This window comes from Triticum aestivum, chromosome 2D (assembly GCF_018294505.1).
Source record: "Triticum aestivum cultivar Chinese Spring chromosome 2D, IWGSC CS RefSeq v2.1, whole genome shotgun sequence".
Classification (NCBI taxonomy): domain Eukaryota; kingdom Viridiplantae; phylum Streptophyta; class Magnoliopsida; order Poales; family Poaceae; genus Triticum; species Triticum aestivum.
Window position 1 is genome coordinate 623601601 of NC_057799.1, and position 17764 is coordinate 623619364.

The following is a 17764-nucleotide window of genomic DNA, read 5'->3' on the forward strand; positions in this document are numbered from 1 at the left end:
TTGGAAGTTCACAAAAAAACTAAAATTTATAAATGTTTTGAATTTATTAAAATATTTTAATAGCATGTTGGCTTCGATATTGTCATGCTGGACTGCCGACCCAACTAGAACCTTACAAGCGAGGTCTAGTTCAAGGAAAAATCTTTGGAGCTCTCCTAGGTCTATAGTCTTAGGAATCTCAGTAATTGTTAGGATTCTTTGAGTGGGATCATCCATTTCATTCAGTGTTATAACAATAGTAGTAGTAGAGTGAATTCTAGTTTCTTCCTCTCAGTATTTTGATATTTTTGACCAAAATTATCTAATAAAAAAAAGCCATTCAGATTACCCCATTTAACGAAAGTGCACCCCATTTAGCGGGAGTTTTGCTAGCGCTGCCTATTTAGAAATCTACCATGTGAGTCCCAACCAACAGGTACACGTGGCACGCGGCACACGACATTTTTCTTCAGATTTATTTTTCCCAAGACCGAGCCGGTAGCCGAAAATAGCTTTTTTCTCATGGATGTGAGGTGTATGTGCACACCGCTTCATCTTGATGAATTTCTTCTTCACGTTGCAACCTCATTCTTCTTCAATGTTGGGTTCCCTCATAGTTATACTACTAGGGTGGCCTAAAAACAGGTAATACTACTAGGGAAGAGCTGAGCAAAGCAAATTAAGAGAGCAGGCGAAGATTATCAAGCACGGTGGCCGGAGATACGCACGAGTTGATCGGAAAGAGCTGCACTGCTGCAGCATTGCCGCGCGTTAGCGACAAATCTGGGCTGATCATCTTCTTTGGACTTTGGCCCTGCAGCCGCTCTCTCCGCCGCACCATCAAATCATTTGGTCCACTTCTCCCCGTCGCCATCAAGCTCTTTGGATTGGTTAGCCCGCGCGCGTGATGTAAAAGTCAGGGAGGAGGGCTTCGGTCGGCTCCGGGGTCCGGGCATGGAAAATCACGACTTTCCAGTTTCGTTGTGGCTCGCTCGTCCCACAAGTTGCCAATAATTCTCTAGTGTTCCGTCGTTTCTCTCATTATGCACAATGCGCCTCTGAGCATCGACAGCCGGACTTGGCAAATCCGCCTCTCTGTACGCCTTTATATCTTGTGTCCGGCATCCACATATCTCAAATCTATGCATGTCTACCATACACGTCAATGTCGCATGTAAATAACAAATATTGGCACCGAAAATATATAGGTATTACATAAAATTTATTTTAAGGGCACAACTCAAACATTAGCTCTTTTTAGTTTTCATTGTGGATCCACATATGCTTCCTAAGATTATTGAGTAGCTGAGCGTGCACCTGATGATCTCGAAAATTCTGATGCATCTGCAGAAAGTTCATAAGCTGAGCTGCATCTTGATCTTCCGGGATTTCAATTTGTTCTCCAGGTGCTTCAAAATCATTGGTTTGGTCTACACCATCACCCTCATCCTCGACAATCATATTGTGCAAAATAACACAACATGTCATGAGCTGCAACAAAGTTTCCGATTCTCACATCATTGCAGCTCCACGAACAATTTCCCAGTGAGCTTGAAGCACTCCAAATGCCCTCTCCACATCCTTCCTAGTTGCTTCCTGTATTGTTACAAAGTGGCTTTGTTTGTTGCCTTGTGTGGTTCGAATATGGTCTTCAGAAACACCGCCCACTGAGGATAGATGCCATCGGCAAGATAGTATCTCATGATGTACTCACGGCCGTTGGCAGTGTGGTTGCACGACAGTTATTCCCCATTGTAAAGCCTCCTGAACACCGGAGATCGTTAAAGCATGTTGATATCGTTGTGAGATCCCGACATTCCAAAAAAAGCATGTTAGATCCATAAGTCATGTGATGGCACCGCTTCTAGTATGATGGTGGCCTCTTTGGTGTGACCTTGATACATTTCCCGCAAACCTTTGGGGTATTTCTTCCATTGCCAATGCATGCAATCGATTGATCCGAGCATTCCTGAAAACCCTCTAGTCTCTCCAATAGCCAACAACCTTTCTGTGTCCTGCGCATTTGGTTCTCTGAGATACTCTGCTCCTATTGCCTGCACCATGGCGCAGGCAATTTTGACATTAGTCTTCAGGCATGTGCTCTCTCCCATCCTGACCATTTCACCAACGACATCTGCGGCAGTACCAAGTGCAAGCATCCTCATAGCAGCAGTGCACTTCTGCTTAGCAGAGAAAGAAAGTTGGCGGCAACAATCCCTTTTGAACTTAATGTAGTCATCGTGTGCCTCCACTCCCGCCACAATGCACAAGAACAATGGTTTCCGCATGTGGAAACGGCGACGAAACCATGTATCATCTGGGAAATTTGGGTTCGGAGCAATGTAGTCCTTCTGCAATAGCCGTGCTTCGGACACCCTATCCCGATTGACCACTCTTCTCCCTTTGATTGAGCCCTTGAAGTTGAGAATATGCTCCACCTGTCGGTCCATTTCCTCTTGCATGCTCATGAGCATGACCATGTTCACTTCTTCGTCCGAATCAGAGGAATCGAAGAACTCATCTCGAATCATTTGATCAAGCTCCGTCGGTCAATACTCCTCGTCCGACGAAGCACCGGAATTCACCGATTTCCCTAATAAAATCATTGAAAATCCGGCCAGACAATGTGTCAAACACATATAGCGCAATGAGGAGCCAGAGAGTTGCCGGACGTACCACGGTGGCGTCCGGGCCGACGACGCCGTCCCCGGCGGCGAGGAGGACTACTGTGCCGGTGCTGGCGGGCCAGAGGAGGAACGACTGCAAAGTGCGCGCGGCGGTGGAGCGGAGAGACGGACGTCGAGGAGGAGGAAGAAAAGAGGAGAGAGAGCAAATGGATCCGGTAGGTCGAGGGGGTGGATTTGATGCATTTTCAGGTGGGGTCGGGCTGTCGGCTCCGACATGGCGGGCATGCCCGGGCGTGCCCGGGCACCCCCATATCTGCCCCATATTTGGGCTGAATATGAGGGGTGCCGGTCAGCCTAGGTGTTTAAGGCCCGTTTAAGGCGCCCGCCTGGGTAGCATTTTCGTGACCGGTCAATGACGGGACCGTCCGCCCGGGCGTTTGAGGCGGGTTTGGGGCATCCGGTGTAGATGCTCTTATGACATCTCCAAAGAAGACCCTCAAAACTCTTATAGGGTTGTAGTGTGTGTCTGGATCGTCTGTGTCAACTTTTGTCATCCAATGAAGACCCCCATTAGTCCGCGAAGTGTTCCGGACGTCTGTTTTCCGGCAAACCGGAGACAAACATGGGGGAGGGGGGAGGGGGTTGGGCTATACCGGTGTCCGGGCATTCACTTGCCCAACAAAGACCACCACGTGGTCCTCCTCCCTTTTCTCTCTCCGCACATGCTTGGTCCCCTGTCCTCTCTCCTCCCAACCGGATAAATAAGGATTAATTTATTTAGAGGGTTGGAGGACCCTCTCCCGCATCATGTCCACGTACCATGTTCGGACACAAAAATGAACATATACCGAATCCATTTGCGGATCAACTTTGGAGATGCCTATACCCCCTTTACCTATGTGGCCACAACCAAAGTGCATCTTTTTCTTTTGCCCATCCCCATCTCTTAGTTTGTACGCAAGCAGAACACGTGAGGAAAAGATCGAGATCTATCGTAAATGTTTATCAGAAGTACATAAACCTGACACAAAACCCATGACTTTCTAGGCAGAGACCACAACCTTTTCACTCTAATAATACATTCTCCATCCTCATTATCACGACCTTTATACCGGGAAATGAAACACTTGATTTTCTAGTTGGAAATCATAGCCTTTCTACCGGACCACATACTTTCTACCACTCCCTTCGTTCCAAATACTGGTCGTGGTTTTAGTTCGAACTAAAACCATGATAAGTATTTTGAAACGAAAAAACCCACGAGAAGTATTTCGGAATAGAGGGAGTAGTATATTATCACGAACTTTTACTCAAAAACACTTAATTTCTAACTTCAATAGTCATCTTCCTAGTTGTGATAACATGGACTTTCTACTCACAATTACATAGTGTCTACTAAAAACACTTAACTTTATAATCGGAAACCATAACCTTCCAACACTAAGTGTAGGGGCTTTTCTACTCATGATGGCCGAAAACGGCCTTAACTTTCTAGTTGCCGAAAATCATAACCAAAATACAGACTTTCTACTCGCCGTCACTAGTCAACATCATGAGTAAAATGACCCAGATTTTAAAATGAGAAGAATCTTTCTAGTCGATGCCATCATGAGTACGCGGAAAACAAAAGATGCCATCATGAGTACAAAACACCATAAGTAAACACAATAAAAATAACAATGAGGTCTATGGACCACCGAATGACCATTGCGGCCGTCAGAATGAGCCACCGACGTGTTGCTGTTGCTGCTCCCATACCGAAGCCGGCCTGACCTTGTCGATGACAATCAAGAAGTCTTCGTGCACGCCCATATAAGGACCAGCGTCCCGGAGCCGCATTCGTCGCTGTTGAAACCATGAATCAATCTGAATAATCTGATGCCAAATCTCGCCGTTGCATACGCATGGCAAGAAACACTGATCTCGCCGCCTCGAAGAGCTGGTAGGAATCTACGGCGGAGCGCCGTCTAATCCGTCCTCATGAACGAACTTCAGTAGGATCGTAGCCCGGAAGACTGACTCGAAGAAGAAACGCCGCCCTTGTGAGGACTAAAACCCTCCCTATCTATTAATCTGAGCGGAGGCAACATGAAACCCCTCTCCACCACCGACCGCAAAGCAGCAGGCGGAGGTGAGACGAATCCACGGACTCGTCGGCGGAGATCGAAAGGAGAAAGGGTTTTCTAGTGGCCTTGGGAGAGGGTAAAGAAAAGCAGTGTGAAAGACCACCCGTAGCCTGGCTCCTTATATGCCAAAAACAACTGCTAGTATGTTTACACCTAGATCACGGATGTTTCTACTTGGGAAATACCGAAAACCACAACAATGTTTTGCGTCTCAATGGTAACATGTGCGTAAAATACGATTTTATTGGCCTACACACATAAGAACAAAGAGTCCGCCCACAAGTAGGAAGAATAAAAAGTGCCCATCCAACACAACATTAGTTTTTTTCTTTGAGAAATCATTAGTGTGCGATCGTTTTCTTTGAGGGGCTTGTGCTGGCCCACGAGCTAATCATACGGCCATGCAGCAGATGCAGCGAATCCAGAAGAAGAGAGGAATGAGATAGTCGTGAGATAGTGGGCTGTTTCGGATGAGCTGCACAGAGAGAGACGGGGCAGCCTGAAAAAGAAGAAGAAGAGAGATATAGCACGCGGCGGTAGGAAACCGATCAAGCGCCGCCCCCGCGCGCGTCAAATACTACGATTTGCGGGATTCGGTCTTCCGCCATTCAATTGGAGCGTGGTTGGTTGCTTTCGCTGCCGGGCCTGGCTGACACAGAAAAAACGAGCCAAGCTAAGCTTGGCCTGGGTAAGCAAAAACATGGTCAAAAACGTAGATGACCAGTTGATTGGTTGCCTGCATTGGGGGTCTTGCTATGAAGATGCAATTTTCACCCGGCATTTGGTTGCATATATGCATATGATTACCAGCATTAACAACAAAACTTAACAGCCATCAGATTGGGCTTGACATTTCGTCAAACACTTTAAGCGCGCTGAAGCTTCCACTGCCCATCGTGCCCACCGGCAGCTCCCGGCCACCGTGGACGCGCCCGACTCGCCGCGGTCGTGGACGAGCTTGAGCTGGCCGTTGTTGAGAATCTTGCCGCGCCCGTCACCTCTCGGAGAGCCTCTGCGCCGGCCGCCTCATCTTCGCTGGCTCCGCCCGCGCTCTCGTCGTCGTCGCCGGCGACAGCGGAAACGTCACGCCGCCCCGCCGCCTCGCCTGCTCCACCACCACGTCCACGCCGGCGTACCTCGCCTCCGCGTCCACGCCACCATCCGCGCCTCCGCGTCTGCCTGCTGCGTTGTTTGATGTGCTCAGAGCATACCAAGCTCTGTGCTGAGCCACTGACGATGCCGCATAGCCATTCTCTGGTCAAGCTCACGATCTGCATATGCATCGACTACACGAAGGCATTTTCACACTTGCAACTAGTCGATCTTCAATTTGTAGCCGTTCTCGCTGCCGGGGCAAGCCAGCTTCGGGATGGTGTGCGCGAAGCCGCTGACGGCCTTGACCCACATGCCACCCGCGACGGCCGCGACCACGTCCGCTCGGACGCCAGGGTACGCGACGGCCGCCATGGGACAATCCGCGCGGTCGCTCGACCAGGTGCCCGGCCGCGTCCACGCTGGCCGCAGGCTCCGCTCGCCGGGTCGCCTCGCCGCTGCTCCGCCCCCGGCTGCGTCCACGCTGGCCGCAGGCTCCGCTGCGCCGGGTCGCCTCGCCTCGCCGCTGCTCCGCCGGGTCGCCTCGCCGCTGCTCCGCCGACATCGCGGCACCGGCCGGTCGCGGTAGTAGAGCACCGCGCGGAACCGGCGAAGGCTTGGTCGAGGCCAGCGCCGTCGCCGTGGCCATCGCCGCCGCCAAGCCGAGGGGCCGCTTCGACCACGACCTGCAATGGGTCAGTGGCGAGCTGCGGGTGGCGCTAACCGCGGAGGAGAAGAACAAGCGGGCCATGGAGGGAGAGAGAGGGGATTGAGGATTAGGGAGAGAGAGAGGGATTAACAGGAGGCACATGTCTCCAGAGAGCCACTCATGTGCGCCTCGAAGCATCGCTCTGGTGAAACTGCCGATTCGGCCGTTTCCAACGGGCCAGGTCCAGGGGTGCTTTAAGAACCGTGCTATGCGGGCTGAACAACGTATGCGGGAACCAAACAACCAAGGCCTGAAAAGATGCTGCACCGCGCAGGCCTGGTTGGCCTCGATGCAGGCAACCAAACTCGCCCTTGGAGCAAGAGGCATGGCGCCAAAACTACGTGTACTATTCCCTCGAAAAAAAGAAAACTATGTGTACTACGTCTCGTGTCCTACTGTTCCTTCGTTCTTGGGCAAACGAAAATCTGCCAACACGTGATATAATTTTCTTTTTGCGGGTGATAGATATATAAGTGTCTCTTTGTGCTGAGTGAACGAAATCTGCTAACGCAGATATTGCAGGTCAATTTCTGGTACTTGGAACGCCGCATTAAATGATTTTCTTAAAAAACATGGTATAAATGCAGATGGTATAAATGATTTTTTTAGAACTATAAATATTTTTTTAGAAACACGGTATAAGTGCAGACGCCGACATACACACACATATATTTCTTTCTCTAAATGCGCGAATGTACACCCTATCTCTATGACCACCTCTGACAGACAAGCCGACACATTCTAAAATTGACAAAGTCATCACAGATGCCTCGTAGTCAATGTGGCCGTCGTCTCCCACTGAAGTAACATCGTCGGAAATCTGAATAAATCCAAGAAAATGTGTGTACCAGTTGTCAAGTCTAGGACTCGGACCCTAATGAAATTATTCCACTACGGGAAGCTAACCATCTGAGCTAAGGTCGGATCAAACTAATGGTTAATTTCCAGTCAGAACTTGAAACATATATAGAATATTAGAAGACGGTCAAACTGACAATTGAAATTGGATTAATTAATATCCACAGTATGATTAATGTATCTTTCCTGTTTCTCGGGCGGTGCTTCAAATTTAAATATAAAATTTTGCTATATCCATCGTTTCTCCTGCTTGTAGCCATAAACACGATGTATCCATAAACGCCACAAACACATTTGTAAATCGAAGCAATCTTGCGAGGATTGGCAATATGCAACAATTACTAACCTTAGAGATGGAGTAGATTACACTCAAAACTCAAATTAAGTGCTCAAATGGTGAAATAGTGCCACGAACACCACCAAGCCTTGGCAAATATATATAGGGAACATACCGGAAATCTGAAAAACATGTTTGTGGGGCTAAACTTGAGTAGATCGAAGGATGAATGGCCTGTAGGTACTGATACATAAAAAATATTACCCTCGGGGTTTCCCCTACAATTTCTTTTTTTTAAATATATCTATTTCTTTTGAAGTTTAATCATCATTTTTTTTTCTTATAACAGTGTTTGATTTTGAGAACTAACCTAGTGATAACTGGCAAAAAGCAGTACCTCTTTATAAAGTGGTTGATTTTCATGAATTTCTAGATGAAGATAAAATCTGAAAAAGGCATTCGTTCCAAGAAGGACCCAAACACCATGCGAGAAGTCAGTTGAAGAGGACAAACTAGACCTTCGTGCGACTACTTAGCACACCAGCTTGGAGCACCGGCCTATGTGGCACTAACTCCACCACCCTTCGGACGATGATCTTGATACCCATGGGGTCCCCTTATTATTCCATGATTTTCGATGCCACCATGGAGAGCACCATCGCTTAAAATAACTAACAGAATCATATGTCACCTCCCTAAAAACAATTAATTCTCCACAAAAGTGTAGTAAGATTGTCTTGTTGTTGATCTCGTGATGAAGTCTGATAGTCCACCACAGGATAATTGTGTGGGAGTAACAGATTTGCATTCATCTCTCTCGTGGTGCTTCACCGTGTAAAATCATACAAGCTGTCATACATGATTATGATCATCTATGTTGGTTATTTGACCGAGTAATTTCCAACGGTCTATCAAAGAACCCAAGTAATTCAATGATCCCCTAATTTTTTTTAATTCAATGATATGTAGTTTTACTTTACGGATGCACTGCCTGTATAGTTGTCTTGCAAGAGTAAGTATACCATGTGTATGTTTGACGAAGGGTTACCAAATAATATGTTTTGATTGCACTATGTTCAGCTGGGGGAGTTCTAAATGATCGCATGGCTTGTATGCCACAAAGACGATGTTTTTTTTTCTGGATAAAGGGTATGTTTATTAACTCCTAATAAATCATTAAGGGATACAAAATACAATGAATACACACCTGAGACCTCTGCACGAATAGGATGCATACACCCAACATCAACCCAAACACACAAAGAATTGCGCCAGCAAGGAGCAAAGCCATACAAGAACCAAGCTATGCCTTGGTGGAATGAAAAACAAGGACAAAGAAAAACAAAAACTTGCCGCATTGAGGCCACAGGCCACGGCGCGCGGTGGATCGGGGAGGCGAGGGGGAGGAGGCGATGGCCATTATGGCGACCAAGCGTGGCATCCCAAAGGCTGCACCACCGTCAACCAATCGACCCTGCAGGGAGCCGCAATACGATGTATACTTGAGGAGAACACTAAACAAGAAACAAGTACTCCCGTGTCTAGATACATCTGTTTGAGCGACAAGTAATATGGATCGGAGGAAGTGCTACCTTTCCATGATTTGATGTAAATGATAAATCTTACACGGATGTGAACAAACTCGAATCTCAGTTCTACTCAAGACGCTGCCGAAGACTCCAGAGTACTCAAGTTGCACGGTATATTTCTTGTAACTGCAGCTTCAGATTTTCTTGAGGGAGGCACAGATGTCCACTAGTGATGTAGTAGGCCTGAAGGATGGTGGTGATGACTGATGAGCCTTTACATAAAGTAGATTCCAATAAGAAGAAGCCCTGACTGTGAATGGGCGAGGAATCGTAATCCAATCTCTGGCTGTCCGATCAGAAATCAGAGAGCGGCTACTATTGGCGAATAGTGGCACCACACGCCGGCCGCATCTCTTTCGACCGCCGAAATTTCATGTGGACTTTCACCTCGGTTGCTGGGGGCTATCAAGAGCCATACACCCGCTGCATGCATAAACCATCACCAAGCTTTCACGTGCATCTGAACCTAACTAAGTAAAGCTGCCAAACAAAAGAGTAAGCCTAAGCTACCGGCGCCGGCGGTGGTGAGCATGGCGTCGAGGGATCCGTTGATCCTCGGGAGGATCGTCGGCGACGTAGTTGACTACTTCGACGCGTCTGCGTGGCTGAGGGTGCTGTACGGCGACCGCGAGATCACCGTCGGGTCCGAGCTGAGGCCGTCGCAGGTGGCCAGCCCGCCGACGGTGCGGATCACGGGGCGCCCCGGATCACTCTACACGCTCGTGAGTGGTTCCTACCGATCTTGCATGCATGCGCGCGCGTCATTTGTTTGAACGGTCGGAGGTGTTACGCACAGTTATTTCTCCATATATGCGTATGCGTCAATGCGTGCATGAATAACTTGTGCCATGCATGTTTGTCTCTTTGTTAGGTGATGGTAGACCCTGATGCGCCTACCCCAACCGACCCTTCCAATAGGGAGTACCTCCATTGGTAAGTCTGCGTGCGTGCATGCACATTGCGGGATGATCTGTTTGCACACAAAATTCATTATTACTTTGTTTACAGCTAATTTCTTGCGTGCATAGGTTTGTTACAGATATACCAGACGGAGGTGACGTGGGCCATGGTAAGATGTTAATTTACAGAGCACATGTGCCATGTCAATTCTCCTCTCCAACTGCCTTTCCTAGCGAAAACAAGATAGTCCGGTGGAAATTCAAACTTTTTCGTTTGTTTGCATGGCTGCATGCATGCAGGAACTGAGGTGATGGCGTACGAGAAGCCGCAGCCGACGGCGGGGATCCACCGCATGGCATTCGTGGTGTTCCGGCAGGAGGTGCGGCAGGCCATCTACGCGCCTGGGTGGCGCTCCAACTTCGTCACCAGGGACATGGCCGAGTGCTACTGCCTCGGCGCTCCGGTCGCCGCCGCCTACTTCTACTGCCAGAGGGAGGGCAGCTGCGGTGGCCGGAGGTACAGGGGGTAGTGAAGCTACCTAGCTCTGTGTGCGTGCCCTATGCACTAATCGTACGCGCGCACGATCGCTCCAACCAAACGTGCCACACAGAATAAATAAACGAATAAATATTTGTAGGCTAACTAGCTAGCCGCTTCTAATACATACTAGTAGAACGCCCGTGCGTTGCTACGGGCTACCATGCATATAAATAAAATAAACAAATGATTAAGGTCATCTTCAAGGTCGAAACGCATTTCTTCTTCATACGTCCGGGCATGTTCAAACATCAAACAAGCGCCCAGGACCACAATTCAAGCCCATAGAGGGGGTGTCGTTGTCCGGACTATTCGCCGTGTTATCTCAGACACATTGTGTTTAAAGGTAAGTAGGTAGCTAATCTGCAGCAGCAAGAGCGTAAAAAAAGTAGTTCTAACATGAGGATGCAAGGAACTACCCGCATCTAATTGTGTTCATCATCAGGCCTAAGCCTGGGCTTGACCTTGTTGTCTTAGCTACTGCATGTCATGACCATTATCTCGAATTGGTGCAAACAAAAGCAAAGCCCTAATTAGTCCAGAGAAGATGAAATCAGATAGCAATACCAGGGCATGAACAGATCTAAAGAACACAAACCACAAGCAGAGACTCGGAGAAGACCAGGCTCGACCACTGTGACGTCACTTCCCTTAATAATTATATTTTTACACTATACACGTTTCACAACTACTCCCTCCGTTCCTAAATATTTGTCTTTCTAGACATTTCAACAAGTGACTACATACGGAGCAAAATGAGTGAATCTACACTCTAAAATATGTCTACATACATCCGTATGTGGTACTCATTTGAAATGTCTAGAAAGACAAATATTTAGGAACGGAGGGAGTATAATTTGAACACCTGTGTGCCATAAATAAATATATTTTTACACTATACACAAGTGAATCATGTTGTGTCATTTACATGACGGGTAAATTAAATGAACATGTCTTGATTAGGTACGACATACTTTGGACAAGGAAGAGACCTGCAGATAAATAACACAATTAAACAAACAAGTACTGAAATATAAGTGTTCCGCATTAAGCTTGCTAGTAAGGAAAATATCAGGAGATGGCTTGCTAGCTTTCACCTCTAGATCACCCCCATGGCAACTTGATACATCAGAGCAAGAAAACATTCCCCAATGGTTACAAACCTTCGGTGCAAAATGACATTCATGGGATCTGAAGACATCACTAAGAAATATCATGTTCTATATGAGTCTGACTTATTAAAGAACAGAGAGCAATGAAGAAAAGTGCAGTACATTAAATCAAGGCCAAATGATACATTGCATGCATCAGCGAGCAGAAAAATAAATGGTGTCTAATATTATATTTCCCCCTTCCAATAGAGAGACTCCTTCTATATGTTTAACCAGTGATTAATTCCGGTTACACCAACTAAACATAGTTTTAAATGCTACCAACATTTTTTATGAAACAAAGGACAACCAAAATTAACTCCCCTCGCGTGGAAACTTGATGTCCTTTCAACTATGAAATTCCACCAAAGGTAAGCATACAATAATTTTAGTGTATAATTATACAAAAGAAGAACATGTTACGTGTGTAGATAGCGCAAGGTGGCATATTATCATTGAGAGCATATATTAGCACATAGTGTGATGAAAATTGGAACCGGATGTACTGTCAGCATGTCTTTCTCCTTATTCTGTATATCATCATTTCCTCTACACTTGACATGATAGCTTGAGAAAAAAAAGATGAGTATCCAGATATGTACATAGTTATGGCTAGATTCCTTGTTTTGTCCAAGAAAGATAAGTCATGAGCCCATCATCTTATTACAGCAAGGCACATCTCTATCAGTGGTGCAAGAGGTGTAAATTTTATATTTTCTTTTCAAGAAAAAACTCCTGGCAATATTAAACATCATGATGTAACAAATTACAAATATTAGTGTTAACATAGGTTAATATCTATTACTTATGTGTGGTGCAGTTCAATAAACCCTGAAAAAAATTTGAATTATTCCTAACTATCACCATCAGATCTAGGTCAATAAAAGTTGTAGTCACAGCCTGAGCCAGAACTTTGGATTGAGAAGGGATTGGGAAACCCTCAAAGAAAGGAAGAAGCTCACCAAAACACAGTTATAGGCCCCAACTATCTCAACCTTGCGCACAAAACGGCTTAATGACTCATAAGGGATCAACAAGAGTGCCAGTCGCGTAAAGCTTGTTCAGATTGCCAAGGCCGTCCACCTGAGAGCAAGACAAAAACTTAAAATTAGGAGTCCGAATGTGGTTAGACAAGCTATACTAATTTCATTTTGATTTTGATCCGACATGTGCATTAAACAGAGCATGGACCACGATTGAACAGAGCAACCGCTGCAAAATAAATGTATAACAAGAGCTGGCAACATCAACATGTAATAGGCGTGTATATTTATCTATGGGTTTTGTCGCTAGTGAACGCATACAGTTGCAATTGCACTTATGCAACCTAAAGGCGAAAGAAAAAAACCACTTGTTAACCCAAAAGACTGAAAAAATCGTAACAAAAGAAGCTTCTCGGATAATTCATCGTGGAGCCCGGGCTCATCTGCACCTGATCAGCAAAAAATTCAAAAAAAATACTAGAAAAATTCAAAAAAATCCAAAAAAAATTCGGGTGGTAGATAAGTTGATGCGTGAGGTCCGCTCCAAAATTCAACTCATTTGGATATCTGAGCAGGCCTCGGCAAAAAAGACAAATCGGGTCAAAACAGTTTGTGAACAGTAAACTTTTTCACAGACCCCGATTTTGTCTTTTTTGCACAGACTTGCTCAAATGTCCAAACGAGTTGCATTTTGCAGCGAACCTCACGCACCTAATTATCTACCACCCGAATTGTTTTTGAATTTTTCTAGTATTTCTTTTATTTTTTCCGTGAGCGCGGGTGCAGATGAGCCCGGGTGCAGATTCGCCGCACTCGAAAAAAACAGCCTTCCTAAGTTCTCTAGTTGGGTGAAAAAAAGCCAGCTATTCTAAAAGTGAGCACCAGATTCCAGTATGTATCATGCAGTTTTCTGTATATGGTTCACACATGAAAAAGGGATTTTGGCCAGTGCTAGGACATGGCATTTGTTGCCTGATAAAAGATTAGTTCATGCTATCTTCAGGACAAAGTGAGCACGTGAGTTACCAGATGAGAAGGGGAGGCCATGAGTAAAGGTGGACTGAAACTTCTTGCTCGCTTGGAGCTTCATGAATCTGATCCATAGAAAATTATGTAATCATTTGAAATTAGTATACTAAAAAAATTGAAGGTACATTGCAGAAACGACACATTAGCAAAATTGAGTAATGCAAAACCGAACCCACCATAGGAGAAGCATAGAAAAAAAATCATCTTCTGAACCCACCTACAGATCCAATTTATATGCATCATGCCATGGAATTTCCGAATGCATGGCCGCAGCCGCTGGCTGCAACGTCGACCCAATGGTGCTTGTCCGGGCGAAGTACAAGGCCGTTGGGCTCGTCGCCCGGGAGTTCTGCAACCCACATCAGTTTCTATGACTATAGTTTCTACTATTGTACTCTTTGTAGTTTTTAATGCATAAATTAATCTAATGTTGGGAGCTTTCCAAGGACTAACTAAGACAACCAGAATCGGAGAGGAGAGTTTCTCAACAAAAAAAATAATAATTAGAGGAGAGTCAACTAACCTTCCTTTCTTGCTTCGTCACCCCCTCATGGGTTATGAGCTATGACGACCATGATGCCGGCCGTGCGTCCGAGCGCCTGTGGTCTGTACATCGATGACCTGCCCTTTTCTCATTTTCTGGTCACCGAAGAGTTCGATCGATCAGAAACATGGAAGGGCGAGAGTAGTCATGTTCCTGCCCTGTGTGTGTTTTCTTTGCGCGAAAGTTCCTGTTTCAGTCAGAGAGGTAGAACAATCAGAAATTGAGAAGGTCTTTCACTTCCTTACAGAATGAAATTTCTGTCTTGCAAGTTTACAAAGTCATCAAGTTAAGCACTTACGATAAAATTATCTGACTCAGAAAGCTGATATCACTCATACAAAAAAACATGTTATACAATATTGAGTTTCGACATAGCTATCATAATAGATCTATGCAAAAATGTTCAGGTGCACGCAGGACAGCTATACAATTTTAGCAAGAATAACAATTTTACATGAAAAATGCCTGCAAGCCTGAAAGCCCATTATGTAATTCCAGTACTGAATCATTCAGGCCCTTGTAATGTTATTTGAGATTAGGTTCATAATATTTGAAGGTGCGTGGTAAAGAAAGGAAAATAACATTACTTCCAATGAAATACTCTCCACATTGTTCGTACTTGCATTACTATCATGTTGGCATGGACATTGACAGACTGAATCAATTAGCTTGTAAAATTTATGAATAGATTCGGTTCTCTTGCTCTTCATGTCTACATGGATGAATCTGAAATATTCTAATTAGTTTCTATAATTAGTTCCTATGGCTATAGTTTCTACTATTGTACTCTTTATAGTTTTTAATGCATAAATTAATCTAATGTTGGGAGATTTTCAAGGACTAACTAAGACAACCAGAATTGGAGATGAGAGTTTCTCAACAAAAAAAGGAATTAGAGGAGAGTCAACTAACCTTCCTTTCTTGCTTGGTCACCACCTCATGGGTTATGAGTTATGACGACCATGATGCCGGCCGTGCGTCCGAGCACCTGTGGTCTGTACAAGTGTACATCGACGGCCTGCCTTTTTCTCATTTTCTGGTCACCGAAGAGTTCGATCGATCAGAAACTTGGAAGGGGAAGAGTAGTCATGTTCCTGCCCTGTGTGTGTTTTCTTTGCGCGAAAGTTCCTGTTTCAGTCAGAGAGGTAGAACTCTGTGTCAGCAGTTGTCTTGTCACTGCAATTTTAAATGACCGGCAATAAAGGTTGCTGCTTAATTTTAGAATGCCGTAAGTTTTCCACCTGTAGGTGTAGCAGCTAACAACTTTGAACCATACTAAATAAAGGAGTCAAAATGGAATACTTTCTGACCTCACAGTGCCTATGAATTTCAAGTAGCCATTTTTTAAACACCAGACACATTGTCCATGCAAAAAGAGGTGAAAAAAAATCAAATCTGAACTGAACTTGACAGAATTCAAAAGTTGTATAGCTGATAATGGGCATATACAACAAGATATAGTAAGCAATGCAACAGCACACATGTACAAAGGGGTGAACATGCCTAATTGGTACTTTAATTTAACACATCGAATCATTGAGTGGTGCTAGGTCTAGTTACACATACAGAGTTTAACATCAAGTGGCTAAGTTAGCAATGTCTAGCACGAAGTTAGGCATGTGACCTTCATGGGAAGAACTGGACATACCGGGCCATACCAACCTGCTTCTTCCCCCCTCTGCGCTAGCTCCAAGATGCATGTCTCGTCCTGGTGGATTAACCGCGACCTCGACCACTTCGATCCGCCGATGCTGGGCACCGCTACCAAGAACCACCAATCAGTCCTTGTTTGTGTCCATGGTGAAGACGAAGTCGCAGAATGCAGATCTTGGCTAACCCACCGACCACGCACACATGCGTTGGCGCGGCGCTTCGGGCGTGGCCCGACTTGTGCAGCGCGCTGAACCTTCCTCGCACGGTTCCTACACCTGCCAAGGCCAGCAGCGCGTGCCTGCACTTCCTCGGCCTCTGCTTGTTCCTGCGCCTAGCTGTAAACATCATCAGGTGTGTAACTTGCATATTCATGGCACAATTATCTAGGCAAGGGCGGTGTAAAGTATGACCATCCAAAGCAAGGCGATAACAAGAGAACGAACCTCTCCAACATACACCACAGAAAGGATGCCCACATGAAGCAGCACCCATTGACTCACGTGGACAACTTCCGAAGCAAATCCCACACGTAAGCTGTTAAAGGATAGATAAGTAATATAAGAAGTGGAGTTTATATGCACATGACCTACATGTACGGGAATGTTTTCATTAGCATGCCTAGTCTAGAACATAAAAGGGTGCAAGCCCATCCCTTTGCCGCAAGCATTCAAAATAACAAGCCTACTGTTCAACATTTTTTCCAGTAAAATACAGGTTGCCAGGCAGGTCATACTAACTCCACGGGTTACAAAATATACAGGCAATCCAATAATATAAACATCAAGAAGAAATCCTTAACGGGAAAGCAAGAAGAAATCGACCGATCAGGGACAATTCGAAGCAGCAGACCTTAACGGGGTTGAAGCAGCGGCCTTCCCCTCGTGCTCATCATCGCCTCCATGGCCTGCACATAGCCAACATCGTCACTCCGCCTGCTGCTGCTGCTAAAACAACAACAATAGCAACCACCACCAATTAGCCTAGTAAATCCAAAAATCCAATTGTGATGAAAAAACATGTCCATATCATGTGACTGCTGCAAACTGGACCCTTTTTTTGATACGCACATGGCTGCTGCAATACAAGCACACACAAAAAAAGACATCTTGTATTAGGAGGCAGGGAGGGTTGGAGCAGAGCTTCTTCGCCATGGACCTCCTCTCTCTCCCACATGCCCTTGAATTCCTTGACACAATACAAGCAGACATCAGATGTTGGAGATGAAGAAGAAGACAAGGGTAGGGGAGGAGGGATTGGTAACCACTTTCGTCGAGGAGTTTCATTTCCATGGCATCCCACGGAGGGAGGCTAGACTCCGGCAGAGGAGAAATAATGGCCTCCAACATGTTTAGATCATGAAGAGAAAAGACTTTTTTTGCGGGAAGAGAAGAGAAAAGACTGCCTGAGCATGGCCCGAACAGAGAGAGGGAAGGGAAGGGCCTTCCATAGCGAGCCATGGTCTGCACGCCCACCATGGTGCTCCTCCGTCACACCCGCAGCCTGCAGAAACCAACCGCACGGATCAAATCAAAAAATCCAGAAGAAGAAGATGAGGTGAGGGGAGGGGAGGCGAGGGGAGGAGGATGGAGGGCGTCAGTACCTTTGATGTCTACGTGCTGCAACCCGTCACCGACGTCGATATCCACCACATCAGCAAGCACCGAGAGAAGGCCGCCGCCGCCGTCGCCCCATCCCCATCCATCCATGGGT

At 45.9% G+C, this 17764-nt stretch overlaps 1 protein-coding gene and 2 long non-coding RNA genes across 10 annotated transcripts; 1 reads left to right on the plus strand and 2 right to left on the minus strand.

Annotated features, from left to right (window-relative positions):
• Positions 1 to 9787: 9787 nt before the first annotated feature.
• LOC123056082 (protein FLOWERING LOCUS T-like) lies at positions 9788 to 10686 on the plus strand. The gene is made up of 4 exons (XM_044479827.1): positions 9788 to 9979; positions 10129 to 10190; positions 10286 to 10326; positions 10457 to 10686. The coding sequence occupies exons 1-4, from the start codon at positions 9788 to 9790 to the stop codon at positions 10684 to 10686; spliced, it is 525 nt and encodes a 174-aa protein (XP_044335762.1).
• An 859-nt stretch (positions 10687 to 11545) lies between these two features.
• LOC123055080 (uncharacterized) lies at positions 11546 to 15405 on the minus strand. Of its 5 annotated transcripts, none has more exons than XR_006426505.1 (7): positions 15314 to 15405; positions 14381 to 14588; positions 14075 to 14206; positions 13855 to 13922; positions 12808 to 12928; positions 11792 to 11885; positions 11546 to 11686 (listed from the first exon to the last, which is right to left on the minus strand). It is a non-coding gene; the product is annotated as an uncharacterized lncRNA (long non-coding RNA). The 5 variants fall into 5 exon arrangements; XR_006426503.1 differs by having other exon boundaries at positions 14034 to 14206; XR_006426504.1 differs by lacking the exon at positions 14075 to 14206.
• Positions 15406 to 15440: 35 nt separating this feature from the next.
• On the minus strand, positions 15441 to 17219 carry LOC123055081 (uncharacterized). Of its 4 annotated transcripts, none has more exons than XR_006426510.1 (4): positions 16904 to 17219; positions 16498 to 16588; positions 16050 to 16379; positions 15441 to 15529 (listed from the first exon to the last, which is right to left on the minus strand). It is a non-coding gene; the product is annotated as an uncharacterized lncRNA (long non-coding RNA). The 4 variants fall into 4 exon arrangements; XR_006426509.1 differs by having other exon boundaries at positions 15441 to 15577; XR_006426507.1 differs by lacking the exon at positions 15441 to 15529 and having other exon boundaries at positions 15844 to 16379.
• Between the last annotated feature and the right edge of the window lie 545 nt (positions 17220 to 17764).